This window comes from Netta rufina, assembly GCF_964035555.1.
Source record: "Netta rufina genome assembly, chromosome: 19".
Classification (NCBI taxonomy): Eukaryota; Metazoa; Chordata; class Aves; order Anseriformes; family Anatidae; genus Netta; species Netta rufina.
This window is the reverse complement of record NC_140143.1, coordinates 2,597,497-2,616,521: the sequence shown is the minus strand read 5'-3', so window position 1 is coordinate 2,616,521 and position 19,025 is coordinate 2,597,497. Positions and strand designations below refer to the sequence as shown.

Genomic DNA, 19,025 nt, shown 5'->3' with positions numbered 1-19,025 from the left:
ACATTAATTAGTCTGCCTGAAGGGTAACGCCCTGAAAAGGCTCTCCTGTGGGCTTAATTAAACCTGAACAATGATAAAAAAAAAATCTCTGCATGACATGCTTTCATGCTTTGCAGGAAGCTCTGTGCTGCTCAGAGTGGTTAGAACACAAAACCTAATTCAATAATACAGTCATGTTCATAGAGAACAAATTATTTGGAATAAATCCTCAAAATGTTTTATGCAACTGTTACACTCTGACAAATGATGCTCCAGCCAATTACAGCCTGAAAAACAAAATACACAAGGATCTGCACTCATAAGTTCTTGCTAATGCATTTTAAAAACAGACAAAAATTTATGTTAGCTAAGGACTGCACTGTCACACTGCTATTAGTAGTTGCAACAACAACAAAACAAAAAAGGGAACAAGAGATAGAGCTGGCATACTGCAAAGCATTTCCTTTGTTGGAAATTAAATACAACCCTGATATTCAAATCATCCTGACACTCCTTCAGTGACCATTGTGAAATGAATAATTCCAGTCCAAGATACTCATTCTTCTTTACACATGAGAGCACCATGGAATTATACTTCTGTCAAATTGTGTAATTCAGCCAGTGCAAGTAAGGAATAAGTTCATATGCCAGGTCTCTTGTGAAGTAAAATATTTCTCTTGGCTTTTTGTGTGTTTGTGAGGAAAGAAGAGGAATGGAAGTTTTATTAACCTACCATAATTATCATTATGAAAGAATGAATTTATTTTGAGCATATTTCCAGTCCTCTACAAGTCCTCTTTGCAGGCTTCTTGCATAAGCAATATTATATGACATTATTTGATTATATAATTCAATACTTTGGACGTTTAAAAATTTGATCTCCTTATTGAAAACAACCCAGATCCTCAATACACAGAGTGGTCCCCAAATGTTCACACAAACAGCAGAGATGAAATTTCAACCCTACCACCTCAAGTGAACAATCAGCATCAACCTCATCAGGCTCACCCCGAGCCTGCCTTTCAGGACAGAGCAACAAAACCAGCCCCTGGCCAGCTGCTCTGGGATATGACCGAGCAGATCTGTCTGTCTGTCTGTCTCACCTGTCTGGATTCAAGGTCGAACACATTTAAACCTGCACTGTGAGGTGCAGCTGAAACGTAGTCGCTGTCATTGAACATCTCCACCAGGACGTTCAGGCTCCCGAGAGAGTGGACAATGTCATCAATATCCGAGTCTGGTAAGAGACAGAAAAAGACATCACCAGCTTGCAGTGTTTTACACAAAATTATTGATGTGTTTTCAAGTCAGCAGTGCTGCAGTCTTCTCCCTGATCTAACCATATGATAGCAACCACCCTTTCATTACACGTGCCCGCTAAAGAGAGTCCTCTGCTGTTCTGAGCACCGCAGATGTTTTTGTCTCTGCTTCCCCCTCCGCAGCCTCCCCAGAGCTCAGGAAACACTCGGTTATTTTACACAATTAAGTCGCACAGGCCAAATGCAACAGTTGGAAGCAGAGGTGCCAAGGAGCATCATCAGGTTACCCAGCGTTTCAGCTGCACAGAGAATTAGCTAACAGACAGAAATCAGAGGCGCTTTGATGCAGTATCTGGAGGACTGAAAGCGTATTATGTACAAATTCCCGAGAGCTCAATAAGATGTTTATTTCTACTGCCCAGATTGCTGCTAGCCATTTTTAAAACATCTCCATTTGAAACAGAAAGGAATTTTACAAAGCGCTTTGTAGCAGGATTTTAATGCCGATGTATCCAAGTGTCTCTGTGCCCAGCTCCTTCACACAGATCATCTTTGTGCAGGGAGCACAGCACCACCACACACAGGAGAAGGTGGGAGATCTCTGAAGTGAACCACACAACACAGAGGATTCTCACTCTCTACCGTGTCTGGCCACTTGGAAATGCTTGATTTGGATTCACTTCAAGGAAAGTTGTTTTGAACCCAGAAGGTTGCAACCGCCACCTTTCCCCCCATCCTGCACCTTCCCTTCCTCACCCCAGGGGATGCAGCAGCCAGCAGCCAGCCCTGCAGAGCCCCTTCCCTCCCCTACCTGTGGAGTTCTGCAGCAGCAGCCGACTCCTGTACTTGTGATATTCCTCCCCAGGCTTCAGCAAGTACAAATCCGGGGAGAGTCTGACAGGAGCTATTGAATTTTTGATGTAGTGGTGCGTGAGAAACAACAAGATCTGAACGACAAGGAAAATCAGAAAAAGCAACAACCTGAAAGCAAAAAAGAAAAGGTTTGGTTTTATTAAAATTCAGCAAATGCAGGCCCAGTTGATGTGCACGTCTATTAAAACAACATCTCCCTCACCCCAAAATGCAGCTATTCAACAGCAATGAACAGCCTCACACTTGGTTATGTTTAAATGTGACTACAAACAATAATTAAATTGCATCCTGCCTCTTCCCTGTTGTCATTCAAACAGGTTTTGAGATTTTTGTGTACGGACCAAAAAGCCTCAATACTTACATCACTCTGACACACTTATTTTCTCGCCTGAGACTAAGGAAGTGAACTTTTGCTATGGTGGAAACCTGCTTCTTCCACAGGGCTGCGTGGCTCATTGGGGGCGACCTGGTCTCTGAGAGCATCAGGAGGCTCTGCTCCATGTCATCGAGTGACTTTGTGTCTGCCTCCTCCTGCACTTGCTGGGAATTAAACACGCTGTAATCTGGAACAGAAGAGAGTAAAAGGGTATGGACTGGGCTGCTCTGACAGGGCTACATGGTTTGAGATCGTAGGTCTGGAGGAAGCTTTGCTGAAGTCAATTCTTGACCGCTGCTATTGAGAAATCACCTCATCCCTCCCTGGGCTCTCAATTTAGCCCCAAGGCCAATGATACTAATGTACCCCAAAGCACACAGATCAGACACTGAAGGCAGATGATACAGATTTCTGCCCTGGGGAGAGCAAAACTGATAGCCTACAAACACTCAGACGGTGCAGCCTTGCTTTAGCTCCACTACATCAGCCCAGGTACATACCTGCATTACTCAGCATCAGCACACTCAGCTGTTAAAGCCCCTTACACCCACTCAAAAACTTTGCAGTGTGGATAGTTTACTACTCTGCATTGCAAAAAGCTCTAAAAAGATAAAAGCAGCTTCAACACTTCACAGCTGACATCAGAAGATCTGATCAGCTCTGCAGTAACAGTCAGCGGTCCCAGCTTTTCATCTGGATGAAATTTAAAGGAAGGGGAGAAAGACAAGCTCAGCTTCAGCCTTACGTGCAGGCTACCAATATTACTGCTCACCTAGAAGGCTGGAAATGAATTTTATATCATGAATTTATTCAAAGTAAGCTCCATGAGGTAAATAGAGCACATTATAAAAAGATAGACATAAGAAGTGCAGCTGTGAAGCAAAGAAGTGAGATGTAAGTTCACTGTATGAAAATTAAATCGTTGCAGAGACAGCACCAAAAAGCCTTTTCTCTTCATCCTCCCAGAATTTCTCTCCACCCAGCTCACAGCTTGTGTGTGTTTTTCCTGATAAATATTTCAAAAACCTGAGATAATGCAAGGCCTGAGGTGCCCTGTGCCACCAGGCATTTTTAATTCCTACCTTCATAGCAAGCCTCCTAGCAGCGACGCGGCACAGCAACATCTACACTACCTTGTACTAAACCAAATACAAGGGAGAACAGGAAAATACCATGGGCCGTCCCACCTGCTTGATCGATTTCTGCCTCAACTTCCAGCTTCAGGTAGACATCCTCCAGAGTCGTCATGGAAACACCGTAAGTAATAACGCCCAAATGGGAGTGGGTGTCGAGGTCAGAAAACAAGCCTGCAGACAGAAGTGAAGCACACTGGTTGCTCTGGGACAGGATAACATTGTCCTCCCGAGAGATCTTCAAGCAAGCCAGAAGTGCTCTGCATCTCTAAGCCTTCAAGACCATAGCGTGTAAATGTGGCTACTTCATCTTGAAGACACAGGTCATGGCACAAGAGCCAAGGTGGGGATAGGCTCATTTTAGCACAACACTTTTCATCCTATGTGGTCAGGTACAGAAAACGTGGTGTGTGGTGTAAGAAAACCACATCAGCATTCTCTCGAGTTCAGCACTGCCTCCTGGCTGGCTCCAAGAGCCCCTTCTCCTGGGCACAGCACAGCAGGAGAGCTCATCCCACCTAGATCTGTGCTCAGGTACAAAGAGATTTTACCAAAAACCCGAAACAACTGAATAATTGCACATTCAAAAAAAAAAAAAAAAAAAAAAAAGTCACCCAGTTCTGCAAAGCCAACTTAATTAGGCAGGGGATCCTGGATGACATGCATAGCTTGGAGACCAAAATTATGTTCACAGAGAGAGCACTTATTAGTGCCTCAGGGCAAAAACCACTACCAGGCTCTTGCCAGTCCTATGAAGCGAAGCACTTGACAAAATGAGGAACTTCAGAGCCAATGCCTCACTGAAGGAAAACAGACTCATAAAATGGGAAGAGTTGCTGGACACCCAACAACACTCGCCAGGTCTCCCCAGTTGCTCCTGCCTCCATTGCTGAGGCACATCCTAGCTTCGACTTCTCCTTAAAACAGTTTGGGGGAACTGAATCAGTCTTGCATAAAGATGTTTCTTTTTGAAAAGTACGAACAGTGACTGCTAAAGGTAAAGCTAATAAATTATTTACTAGTTAAATGTAACGGGAAAAGGGCATTTATGAAATATGAGCTGCAATCACATCCATATTGATTCCCCCTTAGCTTTTCCAACAGTGAAAAGGACACACTGTTTCTTCCATTTTCTTCCGGGAAACAAACAAGGAGTGCTGTGTACAATTAAAATCAGATAATTGCTGCCATCTAGTGAAACTAACACATTTGTTCCACACTCTCTCTCTCAACAGTGAATTTCAGTGCAGGGCCACGATGCTCTTTGTGGCTCACAACAAGGGGGATTATTGTAGGACTTACTGGCTTCCTGCTGGAGGCCAGCCCTGGTCACTGAAATGTTCTGCAGTAAGAAGATGCTTGTGCCAGACAACAGGACTCTTGGACAACAGGGTCTTTTCATGTTTCTGCTACAGGCATCTCACCAGCATCTGTACCACAGCCCCCTGAGGAACGCAATGAGGTCTTTGCCTGCCTGAGAAACTGATGAGAGCTAAAGCAAAGACCTCACTGACTGATCTTGAGCCAAACCATAGCCCCCCAAAAAGCTTGTATAAATGCACAAATGCAGAAATGACAGTTTGACAAGTACTGCAGGCTACAGCCAGGCTTGATGGATTTCCCTTTGATGGCCATCCCACCCTACACCAATACCTGCAAACTTGTCCATGTCCTTGAGCGGCAGGGTGTACACGAGCTGCTGGTCGGTCTCTTGGAGCAGGCTGGCTGTGGGTACGTGCTGTCTGATCAGCGAGGTTGTAGCTTCTGTGTTGCAATAGGCATCAATGTGCATGCTATGAAAACACACAAGAAACTGGTTTTAAAAAGGTGGCTTTTGTCCTGATGCCCAGATCAGAAAGATTAGCCTGCAGAGCACCAAGCAATCAGAAGATGATAAAAGGGTCCTTCTTGGGGTAGGGGTGCTGTCTTACTGATTTACAAAGAAAACACAGATAGATGAAGTCACACATAAAGAATACCTCAAGCGGTAGCCAATTCCCCATTTGGTTTTCAGAAAGAGAGAAGATCCAAGGCATTTTAACATCCCTTGAGAAATCACAGCTTTACGATCTGGAAACAAAAATCAAGAAGGCCTTTTGAGCAAGAGGACTGCCAACAGGCTCCAGAACCCAGGTAAGCCCTTTACGTAACGGTGCCTCCCTGGCTGCAGAAGCACCACCTGAGGCTCAGTAACACAACTGTCGTTTATGGACAGGGCCACAGCAAGGCTCACCAGCAAGGATATCTGCCTCGTCCATGAAGTGAGTGCTGAAAACCGTCACACGATTTGGTTTTCTGTTTTTCAGGAGGTTCCAGACAATGTGACGTGAACACGGATCCATGCCTGCAGTCGGCTCATCCAGCAGCAAAACCTTTGTGCAAAAGTAGAAGCATTTGTAAGGCCATATCCGTGTGCAAGGTGCAGCCTCAGAAATCCTATCTAAATGACAGACACAGGTTTTCGGTTTGAAGCCTGCTAGTTATTTGCTCAAAACACAGGAGACATCCTATCTTCCCTTCGTTTTGAATAAACACATCTCCTGTTGTGAAAAATTGAAAAATCATTCAGTAAGTTAATGCCATAATCTGTTTTATTCTATTTCAAGTGCAATTACATTTAGCTATGCATTGACTGTCTATTGAGGAATGCTTAAATATATGCTTTTAAAATCCCAGTGAACTGTCAGATGTATCCTTTTTTAATGCCTATCTAAAAGCAGCCCCAGTTCCTACAGGGAAGAAATAACAGACCTGTAACACAAGAGAGCTCTGTGGCTCTGCTCCCAAGCCAAGGGCTCACGCTGCTTGCAAGGAAAGTCTTGCTCAGATTCACTGTTAGGGGCTAAATATTACCTGCCAGGAACAATATAAAGCTTCTCAGTTCTTTATTTCATAAAGACATCAAATCCACAGCTACTACCATCACCTAAGGAATTAACACCTTCAAGCATGGAGGTTGGACTAAATTGTTTAAAACTAAAATAAGGGGGAAAAAAAAGTAACAGTTGCGCACAGTATCAACTTATGCATCTTAAATGTTAAATGCATTAATTGGTTTTGACAAGAAACATCATCACTTAGGTGTGTTAGTAACACAAAGCTGGGAGCGCTTCTGCCACCCTCACCTTTGGGTTCCCAAGGACAGCAACTCCAACCGACAGCCGCCTCTTCTGCCCCCCACTTAACTTCTTAGCTTGATTGTCTTTGATAGGCTGCATATCCAGATCCAACAACACCTTCTGAACCTTTAAACGTAAGAAACAGATTTATTGTTAAAAAAAAGCTATTTTTTAAACCAGATCGCAATTTTTAGCATTCAAATTAATGTTAAATTTAAACATTTCATATGCATTTTAGTTTCCTAGGAAAAAACAAATAGATCATCCTTGCAAAAATGTCTGCCTGTACTCTGCCTCTGTCTGCTGTACTGTAAAGTAATATTCCCCTCCACACCTGCCTTCACGAAGCATCTGGGCCACGTAGGGTTATAGTGCTGTGTAGGTTAAAAATGAACATATAAGACTGTACTTGTGTCCAAGCAACTTACCTCTTGTATCAAGTCATTCTGAGGTATTCCCTTAATTGCGGCAAACAGGGAGAGATTCTCCTCCACGGTTAATATGTCAAAGTGGATATCAGACTGAGGGCACACGCCTGCTATTCGCCGCACTTCAAGCATTTCATCAATTTCAGAGACTCGGTGACCATAGACAGAGACAAACCCTGAAAAAAGCCCAAAACAATCAACTTATTTTTTTTTTCTTCTTTTTTTTACAGGCAGCCAGAAAGCAGGCTGGCCTGGGTAGTTAAAGAGGGGCACGAAATTCAGGTGGACTCTTTCAGATATTATCCAGAGAAAAAAATGGTGCATCTTGAGATAATAAGAAGGGATAATGGTTTTCAAAAGCAGGGTGGCCAAAGCTCCTGGCAGCGGGAAGCCTCACCATCTGTCGGTGGACACAGCCCACAGAGGATGTTCATCAGCGTCGTCTTCCCGGTCCCGCTGTGCCCAAGTAGTGCCGTGATCTGGCCTTCGTAGATGTCGAAGGACAAGTCTACCCAACAAGGTGGACAGGAGAGAGAGGAGAGGTTGGTGATGAGCTTGTGGCACCCTGAGTGGGTTTATGCCAGAGAGATGAAATCAAAAAATGACATATGGGGTAAGCCTCGCGTTCTGCTAGGAGGAAGGCCCAGCCTCCATGCCATGTTGCGGCCTACCAGCGGGGTGGCCATGGCCATGAGTGGCACGGGGCTTCGTGCCATGGGGCAAGGAGAGGGCTGGGGAGATGGGGCAGGCAGGTTGTGCCTCCTGATGACAGGGGAGGAGGAGAAGTGACTGAGACGGTGTCATCAGGCTTTCTTTAGTGAGGGAAGGGCTCCTCTACTGGGGCACTGGTTTAGAGGAGATCATTGCCAAAGTGGTGAGAGAAGGCGCACACAAGCACATCTGGCATTCACGCTTCAAGTCCCACCCCAGTAAAAGAAACCCAAAAGCCCAAACTGAAACACAAAAAGATCACTCAACAATCCAGCTACTGCTCCTCTGCATCTGATAAGCAGCTTAAAAGCTAAAATGTTCTTACTTCTGAGAGCCTCCACAGTTTCCCCCTTTTTCCTGAATGTTTTCTGAACACAGCTGATTCTGAAAGAAGACATGTCATTTTATAAGCTATTTTAGGATCTTTATATGTCATTTTGAACGTTCAACACGCAGCAACAGTCACAGCAAGATGACTTTGCTAAAGTGGCACAAAACACATCTACGAGCCATAGAGGCAATGCAAGAGACAGGACGTTCTGTCACAGAACTTAATCATCTCCACCTTGGTATCAGAAAACTTTTTCTTGTTGCCTTCTTAGGCATTTCCCATGATGACAGGATGAATTATTTCATGTCTGTGTTTCTTTCACACAGTAGAATAATGCACTAGAGGCTTCCCAAGTTAGAGAAGGGCATGGCTACTCCCCAGTAAATTCACAATCTGACAGAAGATTCAACAGACACAATGTGGAAGAGACATATTAGTACAACAAGACTCCGAAGACATGATTACTGGCAGTTCTCCATCAAAATTAAGCAAAAGAAAGCAGGTATTTTCTCTCTGAGAGGTAAAAGCCTTCCTTCCAGCCCTACTGCATTTCAAAACAAAAAAGCAACACCACCAAAACCAACCACCAGTTTACCTGAAGGCACAACGTAAAGGATGGGTTTTGGAAGCCTGACCACCTTGCAAATGAGGTCAGAGAGGAAATTACAAGTATGAAGAATGGGATGAGGAAAGGGATACAAAAGACTACAAAACCTGTATGTTCAAAGACAATGGCAGAATGATGGCAAGCTGGTGGAGACACACTATGGAAAGAGTCCAGGAAAGATGAATAAGGCAAAAAGTAACTACAGCATCCTCATGAACATTTCCATTAAAACTTCAACCTATGGCAGACACCCAAAGAGACATGGAGAGCACAGACAGCACAACACTCATTCTGGTCACTAAGCTCAAAAACTCATTTGAGACTAGTGAAGCCATAAAAGAGGAGTGAAAACAGAGTTTCTCAGCTCACATGAGGCTATGCATTTGGACAGTGATGAAAACAAAAACTAAAGGAAAAATTCTCAAAACAATATCTAAGAAACACTAAAAACACAAGACAATCCGGGTGCAAGACAACAGGCAAAGCAAAATGAAGAGTGAATTATGACACCAAGCTTATCTATTTTGCAGTTTTGTTTTACCCTCTTGCCTATGACTGCTAGGTAAAACCACCATGAAGTTCCCCTCTTGTCTATGGAGAACATAACAGCCTTTGCAGAAACCCAGAATTCAGCTCCCTCTCCTCAAATGTGCATTACCAGAAAATAAACTCTCCCAGCAGAGTAGGCGTTTCAGCATCTGCAATCACTTACGCCTCTCGCGGCCTCAGTGAGGCTGAAGGAATGGAAAACCGGCCGTTTTTGAGAGGACTCCAGCTGAAGGAATACAATACACAAACAAACCCTTTCTTTAAGCCCAGTGATTTACCCTTGGAGAGCATCCATGTAGCTGATGGTGGGGCTTCACTGAATATGGAAACACGCTGTGCTGCGTGTGCGGAGAACTCTCCGCAATGCATACCATGTGCTATTTGAATCAGCAGATTAGAGGAACAGAAGTAGTTTCCAAATTACAAATGAAACATCGGAGACTCAGGTGATCTGCTAAACTGCATATGGGGCCAGGCAGGAATCATACCTGATGGCTTCCTTTCCCTGAAATTCGGAAGGCACAGGTTCAACCATCTCACTGCAATTTAAATTGCCATTGATGCTGCTCTCGTACAGTTCCTTGTAATTTTTTCTGTGCTTTGACCAGAACGAGGGCTTCATAAAGAAAAATGATGATCGGCGTAGTCCAAACTCCCCTAGGTAATACAGGAAAAAAGAAAACTTCTTAACTGTAAATATGCTGCAGCTTTTGGGATTTGGCTATAAAAGCCATGAGCTATCCTGCTCAAAGTTTAGGAGCCAGCCCACATCCAAATTCTGGAGGGGCTTCACCAGCCAAGTTTACATTATCTGTTTTTAAGCCATGGTTTCCATCAGTGCTGCTAGCAGGTCCTGGATTTGTTAAGTATTTAAATAGATGTGCAAATCTCTTTTTATCTGAGAAAAATCTCCAGTGCTGAAGGTACGGTAACTTAACTACATGCACTAGAAAGCAATGGAGATCACAGGCAAAGGCAGTGGAAGGGCTTAACACAGGCATTAGTCACATGAGGAACAACTTCATTCTACGTTTCATGTTCAATTACAGCTGGCACAAGGAAAGGTCTGGAACAGGCAAAGTGGTCTTTACTTTTTTTTATCCCGTAAGAACAAATTGCATAAGCTGAGACCCAAGCTAGCCTAGTAAGGAAGCCTTTTAGAAAGATGGAGACAAGGTTTAGCTGACATACTTAAAGACCATAAATTCTAAGCACGCTAATTCTCCTTCCTCCCATATCCCAGCTTTCACAGAATATAAATTATTTCAGCTGAAAGTATCCCGAGTCACTGTTTAAACTTTACTTGCAAAGAACAGCACCATCTCCTTTCTCCACAACTAGAATCAAGCCAAACACTGCATGCCAACACTGTGGAACCCAGTGGGCAGGAGGAAAGGACCCAGGAGTTCAGAAATGCCACCCAGCTCCACCAGAGATTTCAACCAGAGGGCTCAGTACTTTGGGAATTCATGACATTAGCACAGTTCAGTTCGATTTCTCTCATGAACATACCTGGAATGACCTGATCAAGGTAGACAGCTACAAGCAGATAAAATATGCTATCCAGCACCAGTAAGATAAGTGAGATAAAGAGTGGGTAAGGACCATGACTTAGATTTGAAAATGTTGCACCATCTTCATAATCTTCCAGATGCATGACCTGCCAACAAACATGCATGGACCAAGATGTTACACACCCACATCGTACCAGCTTGGCAAGGCATGACAAGAAGGGTGCAGAATGTAGCAACAGAAAAAAAAAATAGTCAAAAAGTGACTAAGATCACAGAAACAACATAAAGTTGCTTGATGGTGCACTGGGTTTTACTTGATATTAGAATTGCCATGGGAAGCTATTAAGACGTGCATTTTTCCCCACCATCTGCTTATTAAATAAATAAATAAATCAAACTATTTAAGAATATCTCTATGACTACCTATCAGAAATGTTGCAAGACAAATGACTGCTACGAAGCTGCAGTCCAAGCAGAAGGTTCTTTACCTGTGCAACACCAATCAAGAAGCTGCACTGGCACAGGGGGCTGAGAACCCACACGAAAGACTTGGGGAAATCTTCCAGCAGGACGATATTCAGGCCCACAAATCCAAAAGCCAGGGTGGCCAAAAACTCAACTATACCCACGTGCTTTGACTTTTTAAATAGAGGTGTCAACATAAGTGCAAAGAATACCTAAGAACAGATTAAAAAAGAAAGGAGCAATATGTTAAAAAATGTTAGTACAAGGTATAGAAAATAAAATTAGAAAGACTATAGCTTCTGCTAATCAAATAATTTTCCTGGTACAGTCACTACAACATGAACCCAAGTTCCTTTAAAAACAGACCATCATGAGCAACAGATTTCCCAAAGATGCCAGGTGATGGCACAGAAAAGAAACTGAAGTAAGAGAAATAAGGAGCCACACTGCTGAGTGTGTGTGTACATTCCAGTTAGTAATCCCCCCCCTTTTTTTTTTTTAAGTGACAGATCATAAGCAACCAATGCAAAAATATTTGTTTATGAACTCACACATGCAATTTGTTGTGTAAATTAATTCCTTATTAATTAGGGCTTTAACATTACACTTGCCCTAAGAAAGTGACGTTTGTTCCAGACTGTTTAGTAGAGAGAACAAGATCAGAGGGGATAAAACCTGTGGATGGGATGGCCAAGGCATACTTACTGAAGAGATGCCATACAGGAAAAAAAGGAGAAATATCACAAAGGCACTGCTCTGGGGAAAGAGTGAGGAGGCCGTCGCAATCACCGCCATGAGAATGGACATAACGAAGATCAGACTTGTGTACAGAAGCACCCAAGAAAGCCTACGAGCAAAAGGGGAAAAAAAAAGGAACAGAAAGCAGTGAATGAATTCACATCCTGAACTACTCACATGCAAAACCAGCTAGAACTACAATTCTTTCACATTCCGGGCAGCTGCACCACAGGCCAGGCTTGCGAGAAAACAAGAGCCCCTAAATGAAAAGGGCTCTTGTAAACGTCCCTGGGACTGTTCTGAGCATCAGGGCACAGACATCAGCACCCGCTGCTTCCAAAAGATGAACAATTACACAATTCATGATTTCTAGTTTTTTTTGTGTTTTTTTTTTGAACTTGCATAATTAATTTCCCAGTTTAACCAGAAGAGGGTAACTGAGCAGTAGGTTTCAATAATTAAAGAAATTCTATTTAAAATTTAACACACTAGTCATTCCGGTAGCTGCGCCAGGTAATAAAATCCTTCCCTTTTTGACAGCGGTGTTGCAAGACTGTGAGCAACTCTGGCCTCAGCAAACAGATGCAGTTTGTACGCAGGTAGTAAAAATAACGCATTTCCTCCAACACATGCTTCTGATTTTTTTTTCCAGTGCAGAAGCTGCATTACCAGATCACACCCATTTCACCCAGGGAGTCCCTGAAGCAGAAAGGTAGAACAATTTTCTCAACATCTGCAATGCTCAGGAGGGACACGTGCAGCCTGCTACCGCGGCCGACCAGCACGGCCACAAGGGATCAGACCCGTGGGAAATGAGGTTTGTCACCAAGGAGGCACCGCAGAAAAACAGAGCCGAACATCAGGAAAGGGCTCTGGTACAGAAACACAATGAAAACAACCAGGAGGAAAAAAAAGACAGCCGCAGCTGGCTGTTATGGTGCAGCAGGGCACAATGCTAAACCACTCTGGGCAATTGCAGGAAACAGAAAGCGAACCCCTTTTTATCCCTACAATTATCAATGTGTTTGAATTAGTACGTCCTCTTATTTGGAAAAAAAATACACAAAGCCAACTGCTTTGTGCTGCGTAGGACAATTTTCCTCACAGTAAGAAAGCAAATTAAAACTTGTTGTTTAGACTGCTCTTCGTGGCACGTTAAAATTATAGAGTTAGATTGGCTTAATTATGTGTTGGGGAAACGCTGCTGATAGGCTCTGAAGAAAGACTGTGTGTTACCTGTTGATCCTCCAGGAAAGGAGTTACTGAGCCAAAGTGCTGACAACGATAAAAGCAAACTACACAAAAACACCATGCTGCAACTCCTTTAATCCCTCCAAATCTGGCACTACTTGGTATGGATAAATGCAGCAGCATTACTCTGGTATTTATTGACTGAAACATTCCTGTTTTTATGATACCGTATCTCTATGTTAGACTTTGCAGAGCACCTCACCTTTAGGCTGCTGCAATATTAATTTGATTAAGTGAATATAATTGGTAAACTGAGGATAGGATAGCAGAGCTTTACTGTAAAGTGTTATTTTATTTTATAATTCTTCTCTAAAGAATGGGCTATACCAAACACTCACGTACCAAAAAGCAGTATCGTGAAGTCCCAATATTTTTAAGAATTCCTTTAGCTTCCTCTCCTTTTCTGCCACAATATGAATTGCCAAATAATATCCAAATGGCGAGAAAGCAATTACTAGGTAAATTAAAATGATGGCACGAGGGAAGTTGTCGATTTCCACCACCGCCGCCTCTCCCATAACCGTTGCTCTCGTCAGTTCGAGCTGTTCCCAAACGGATTGATTGGTCCTCAACTGCGAGGAAAAGGAAAAGCTGTTTTAATGCTGTGGCTGGTTTCACAGCCCTGCTCTGAGGCACTCACGGGTGCCTGCTGCCGAGCCCTGCAGTTAATGCCTGCCCTGATGCATTGGGCTCATCTGGACACAAGGACGAATGTCGGTGTGATTCAGTTGGGCAAGAACATTTCTGTATAAAATATGGCAAAACACGTGAAGCAGTCTGCCAGCTCATTGGATTCAAGCTGATTTTTGGTATGGCATTGTACAGTTAATATACAACGTCACAAAACCACCCAGAACCTGGCAGCTCATGGAGCCGAACCTCAGCGGTTTCGTTGCTTTATTTGTTCGGACTGACCTGTATAATGGCTGCATCGATGCAGGCTTGCAGAGCTGTAAATCCTGAGCTCCAGTACGTCACCGATTCACAACCCTTCCGCAGGTTGGAGCAACTGGCTGCAGAATAAGCAAGGTGTTTTGAAGAGCAAGCCCCAGCCCCAACATAAAGATGGTGCAGCTTGAGGCCACACCTTGTAAGAGGTGGGAACAACTTCCAAAAACACGACATACACATGCACACACCATCAAGACAACAGAGAAACAGAGAGTCTGATTTTCCAGTTCATCCCCTTATGGCCTACATGTAAGGGCGGCATGTTTACCTCTCGATTCCGTGTACACAGAAGTCATAGCCACTGTATCGGGGAACCTCAGCTGGTAGGACATGGCATCGTTGAACACGATGCCCACAAAGTTCGAGGGTTTGAAAGCACTGGCCTCCTGCAGCTCCTCTTCGCTTAAATATTCCTCCGTGATGATGCCTGTGAGGTGGAAGAAATTATCGTGTTGACTTAGGTAACGGTGCAACAGGAAGAAAAACTGTGCGACGCTGTTTATTTAAAAAAAAAAAGCCACGCTAATCATTAATGATTTATTTGGTTTGGGATATATATAGAACTGTATTTTTGTCCTAGTAAAGGAAGAATTTTCCTGAACAGGAATATGCAAGACTGTAGCTCAGTAGTGGGGTAGGCAATTCAAAGGAAAATACGAATTCCACTTTTGAAGGTTCCCGAGTTTTCCCCCCTATCCTTTTTTGTCCTCAGGTACCACCGTGTTTCAAGAAGGGCAGATTAATTGGGACATAGGGTTATGTGCAAGACAAGAGGGTATTCTGCCACCACCTTCAGCAGAGAACTGCAGCTCTCTGCATGCCAAGCACAGCCACAGTTTTTAAGGGAGATGGACTGCAAAGGCAGAAAGCAGACGAGGATACCCGTAATGAAACACAGGCATCAGGCTGTGCAGCTTCTCAGCGGTACCTTTGAAGTGCGAATACCACCAGGAAGAGATTGAAAGATACCAAACTAAAAATACATCAGAATGGTTTGGGATGTATCAGTTCCGACTAGATGTGCCAGCTGTACAAAGCACTTTAAATATATATATATATATACACATATAAATCTGTACTTTTCAAAAGAAAAGGTGAGAGTGTTAATTGGAATTGTCATTAAAAAAAAAAAAAAAGTTGTTTTGATAGCTACGGGATAGAAAACTCAACCTAAAATATCTGCAGAAGAGCATTAACTCCTGAATTTGCACTGGGATGGCACAGGCAGGTGTCACCAGCCCTAGGGTGGTTCAAGGGCTTTTTGCGCCCTGCATTTGGGCCCTCTGAAACCCTTTTTTGTAGCTATAAAACACTCATTGTCTGCAACAGGAGGATGGGAACCACTTCCAGGAGGCAGTGCCAAAACATTTGCCAACCAAGCAAAAACTGCCTTCACAGTCTGTTCTCTTTCTGTGATGGAAAAGCAACACTTTTTATCTTATCATTAGCAAGCAGCAAGAGCAAGCTCCCTCTCTAAACACAAGCCATAGCATGAGATATATTCAGAAAAAAACAACTAAAAACAACTGCTTAGTTCCGAGTACCATCTTCGAAGTTATCAAAAGCCACCTTCTTCATGATTTCTCGTGCCATTCTGGTGGGTGGCGTGTATCCAACGACAAAATTCACCAGCATGGAGGTGTCCAGAGTACCAAGGTTGGTGTTGGAGATCTCGCCATACTTCCTGTGCGGATGCATCATGCTCATCAGAATGAGCCAAAACAAGAAGAAGAGTGGGAAAAGGATCTCCTGCACCAAGAAGGAAGAGACGAATTAAAACTTCCAAGAGCAGGCGTAGAAACAAGAATCACCAATAATTTGTCCGAGTTACACAAAGCTTAGACAACAGACTGTGAGCTTAATTACTTGACTGTAAAGTTTCCTGAACGTTCTCGAAAAGTTCCCTGAATGTCCTCAGTGTAACAGTGATTTCAATGCCAAATCCTTCTCTGGCACTGAAGCAGGATTTTAATCGCATGCATTGGTAACTTGAGAAACCATTTTATGATACAAAGGGATAATTCTGCATGCCTCAAATATCAGCAGGCTTATGCTCTTTGGAAAGAAACAAAACAACCCACAATCCATTAAACAATTAGTCAAGCATTCGACTGACTCTTGTTCACCTCAAAACTCGTACACATCACCTGTGCATATGGCTAAACAGTTACAACAGAAAAATTTTCTGGAGAGGCCTAGTCCTGCTATCCTGGCCAGTTTTGATCTCTAGGAAGGGTGAACATGTTTTTGAAAATGCAGTGAGATTGCATTATTAATACAAGGACATATTCTGCATAATGCCTTATATTTTTGGGACAAATAACCAGCCAAAGGATCATGAATTTTTTTATGAAAAAGCCTATTTCAGCCAAAACTCAGAGCAAACCACGAAGCTTCAGAAGTATTGTAATAAAAGTGAGTGTTGCCCTCAACACAGGAACCACTTCAGTGCCGAATAACCACAGACAGGCAGCCAGCAGCCAGCCAGCACCCCGCTCACCTGAACGCTGCTTTTCTTTGTCCTACATTTAACAAGCCAGTTCTTGAACAAGAGAGCTCTGGTTTGCCTCCATACCCCTGCTTCTCTCGGAGCATCTGGCGCCATTTTTCAAGTCTTAAAAAAAAAATAAAATTAAAAAAAACAAACATGAATTAACAAGATAATTTAAAAAGCAAAAGCTAGGCAGCTGCATCATTTAGTATCTCTAAAAACGTCCACTTGTGTGTCTGTTAGATGCCTGCTGCGTCAAGAAATTGATAGTATTCATTTCCAACAAGAGAGCTGGGCACATTGGCTGGGGGAGACGTCGGGGTGCCATCTGAGCAATCCCCACCCAAAGGCAGGGTCAGCTCTACACAAGCTGATGGGATCCAAGCCAACCCGGGCTTATTTTTGTTTTATTACATACAAATTAAAAACAAAAGTACTTATCTCGGAACATAATTCTCGTGTCCAAGAGCTGAGGGCAGCCAGCCAGACCGACGCATCAAAAAACAAGACACCTCACCCCAGGATAACTGTTCAATTTACCACGAGCAACCCCTTTTACTTCTGGAGCGGATCCAGCACTACTTATTCTCCTGATTTACCTTTTCATTAGGCCAGCTGCACGCTGCACTGGTGCTGAACGGGAGCTTTTGGAAAAACTGAAGACAACTGAAGTTGCTCTTCCCCTTCCACCACAACGTAGCTGGTGAGCAGCTGCCTTTACCCCCAGCAGGCTGCTGTCAGCGGCTCGGGGTCACGGTTCCGTGCACGTCCCTCTCCATCTCCTCACCTGCAGGTGGAAATACAATCGTGAGCTGCTCGGCACCGACAGCAGGATGGGTGCAGGGTTCCACCGGGCCTGATGACTGAGCTGTCACCACCACTTCCAGCTCCATGTGTCCCACCTGCTGCAATGCCTACAAGCCACAGGGGAGTGACTACATCTTTTCTCAACATTTCGCCCAAAACACAGTCTTAAATTTTAAGAATTTATCTGCATTCCAGGCTTTTTAGTTACCAATGCTTCTCCAACAAGCAGACTCCTGTTTTTGGTGACTGCACGCTGGGAGCTCCGTAGCAGGACATACTTTCTCTGTTATCTTTTAGACAACACACAGTTTAAGCTTCCTCCCTCAGCAGCATATTAATATGGAAATCTATTTTTGGAGTGCTGGCCTCATCTAACTGAAGAAACACATGAGGTTGCTCAGATGTCAGCACCGCTGCCATCAGCTCAGCTTGAAACACTCCGAGCAAACTGCACATACACGGACAGCAGTATTGGGGCACGTATATCCGATAAGAAAAGAGGGGTAAAGCCAGCTGTTGCCACTAAAGTCACTGTGTGCCCCCTCCTTGGGCTCGGTGCAGGTGGGCTGCAGCAGTGGGGTTTGGGCCGTGGCTGTAGCAGGCACCAGAGGCTCAAGGACCCACAGGAGAGCCGCCGGCACAGCGCTGAAACCGATGCCTTGGAAGGGAGCCCGCTACTGCCTCAAGTGCTTCCAGTAAAAGCCCAGGGAACCTACTTTAAAAATTAATGTTTCTTTGATTTTTTAAAAAAATGAAATGCTTAAATACCAACTTATGCTAATAACTAATTCTTGTGGGAGATTGCATACAACATCTCTAGATACCTTCAACCAAAAAACGATGCAAAATGGCGGCGGAGACATGTAGAAACAATCCAGAAGAGCAGCTGTCGCATATAGGTCATAAAAACCAAAGTGCTTCTTCCCTCTGCTCGCAACACTCTTTGTTAAGTGCCTGGACTTCCACTGTTTGCTCTCAGGAGCAGATTTCAAGAGCACTTACAAGAGGAGAAGCTCCACTGAGGTCCTTACTCAATGCTATGCGGCTGCATTAAAGCAGCGAACCCTTCCCTCGGTCCCACTTCACTATTTATAATGAAATACAGAAAACTGACAGGGCTGATTTAATCAAATTCAATCACTGAGGCCATTTGCTGCTTCTTTAATTATTTTCTATCCATCAATAAAAAAAAAGAGAACCCCAACCAATAAAAAAAAAACACAACCAACAACAGCAATTCCACATCTTCATTGGAACGTTTCCATCCTTCAATTTACATCGCTTAGGTTAGAGAGAGAGTCGTTTTAAAAATGCTAATTCATTTCTTGGTACTACATCTGCCATCTCCAAAGAAGCTGGTGAGGCTACGTAGCACGCTATTGAGAGCACCGAGGAACTAGCACTTGAACAGTGAAGAACCACAGCTGGGTGATAAAGCCTCCC

At 43.7% G+C, this 19,025-nt stretch overlaps 1 protein-coding gene across 2 annotated transcripts in view; it reads right to left on the bottom strand.

Annotated features, from left to right (window-relative positions):
* ABCA5 (ATP binding cassette subfamily A member 5) overlaps positions 1 to 19,025 on the bottom strand; it is a 31,803-nt gene that overhangs the window by 11,475 nt on the left and 1,303 nt on the right. For both annotated transcript variants that reach the window (XR_014618980.1, XM_084298475.1), the window contains exons 2-22: positions 17,375 to 17,562; positions 16,785 to 16,898; positions 15,829 to 16,033; positions 14,553 to 14,711; positions 14,249 to 14,346; positions 13,676 to 13,905; positions 12,050 to 12,191; positions 11,368 to 11,556; positions 10,878 to 11,025; positions 9,854 to 10,022; positions 8,204 to 8,262; positions 7,565 to 7,675; positions 7,168 to 7,343; positions 6,746 to 6,865; positions 5,854 to 5,992; positions 5,600 to 5,690; positions 5,274 to 5,413; positions 3,675 to 3,794; positions 2,473 to 2,674; positions 2,050 to 2,219; positions 1,083 to 1,216 (exon numbers count right to left, since the gene is read on the bottom strand). Coding sequence is in view for 1 of the 2 variants with exons in the window: in XM_084298475.1 (XP_084154601.1) it covers positions 1,083 to 1,216; positions 2,050 to 2,219; positions 2,473 to 2,674; positions 3,675 to 3,794; positions 5,274 to 5,413; positions 5,600 to 5,690; positions 5,854 to 5,992; positions 6,746 to 6,865; positions 7,168 to 7,343; positions 7,565 to 7,675; positions 8,204 to 8,262; positions 9,854 to 10,022; positions 10,878 to 11,025; positions 11,368 to 11,556; positions 12,050 to 12,191; positions 13,676 to 13,905; positions 14,249 to 14,346; positions 14,553 to 14,711; positions 15,829 to 16,033; positions 16,785 to 16,889 (2,907 nt within the window). In the remaining variant the exon portion in view is untranslated. The remainder of the gene's footprint in view (positions 1 to 1,082; positions 1,217 to 2,049; positions 2,220 to 2,472; positions 2,675 to 3,674; positions 3,795 to 5,273; positions 5,414 to 5,599; positions 5,691 to 5,853; positions 5,993 to 6,745; positions 6,866 to 7,167; positions 7,344 to 7,564; positions 7,676 to 8,203; positions 8,263 to 9,853; positions 10,023 to 10,877; positions 11,026 to 11,367; positions 11,557 to 12,049; positions 12,192 to 13,675; positions 13,906 to 14,248; positions 14,347 to 14,552; positions 14,712 to 15,828; positions 16,034 to 16,784; positions 16,899 to 17,374; positions 17,563 to 19,025) is intronic.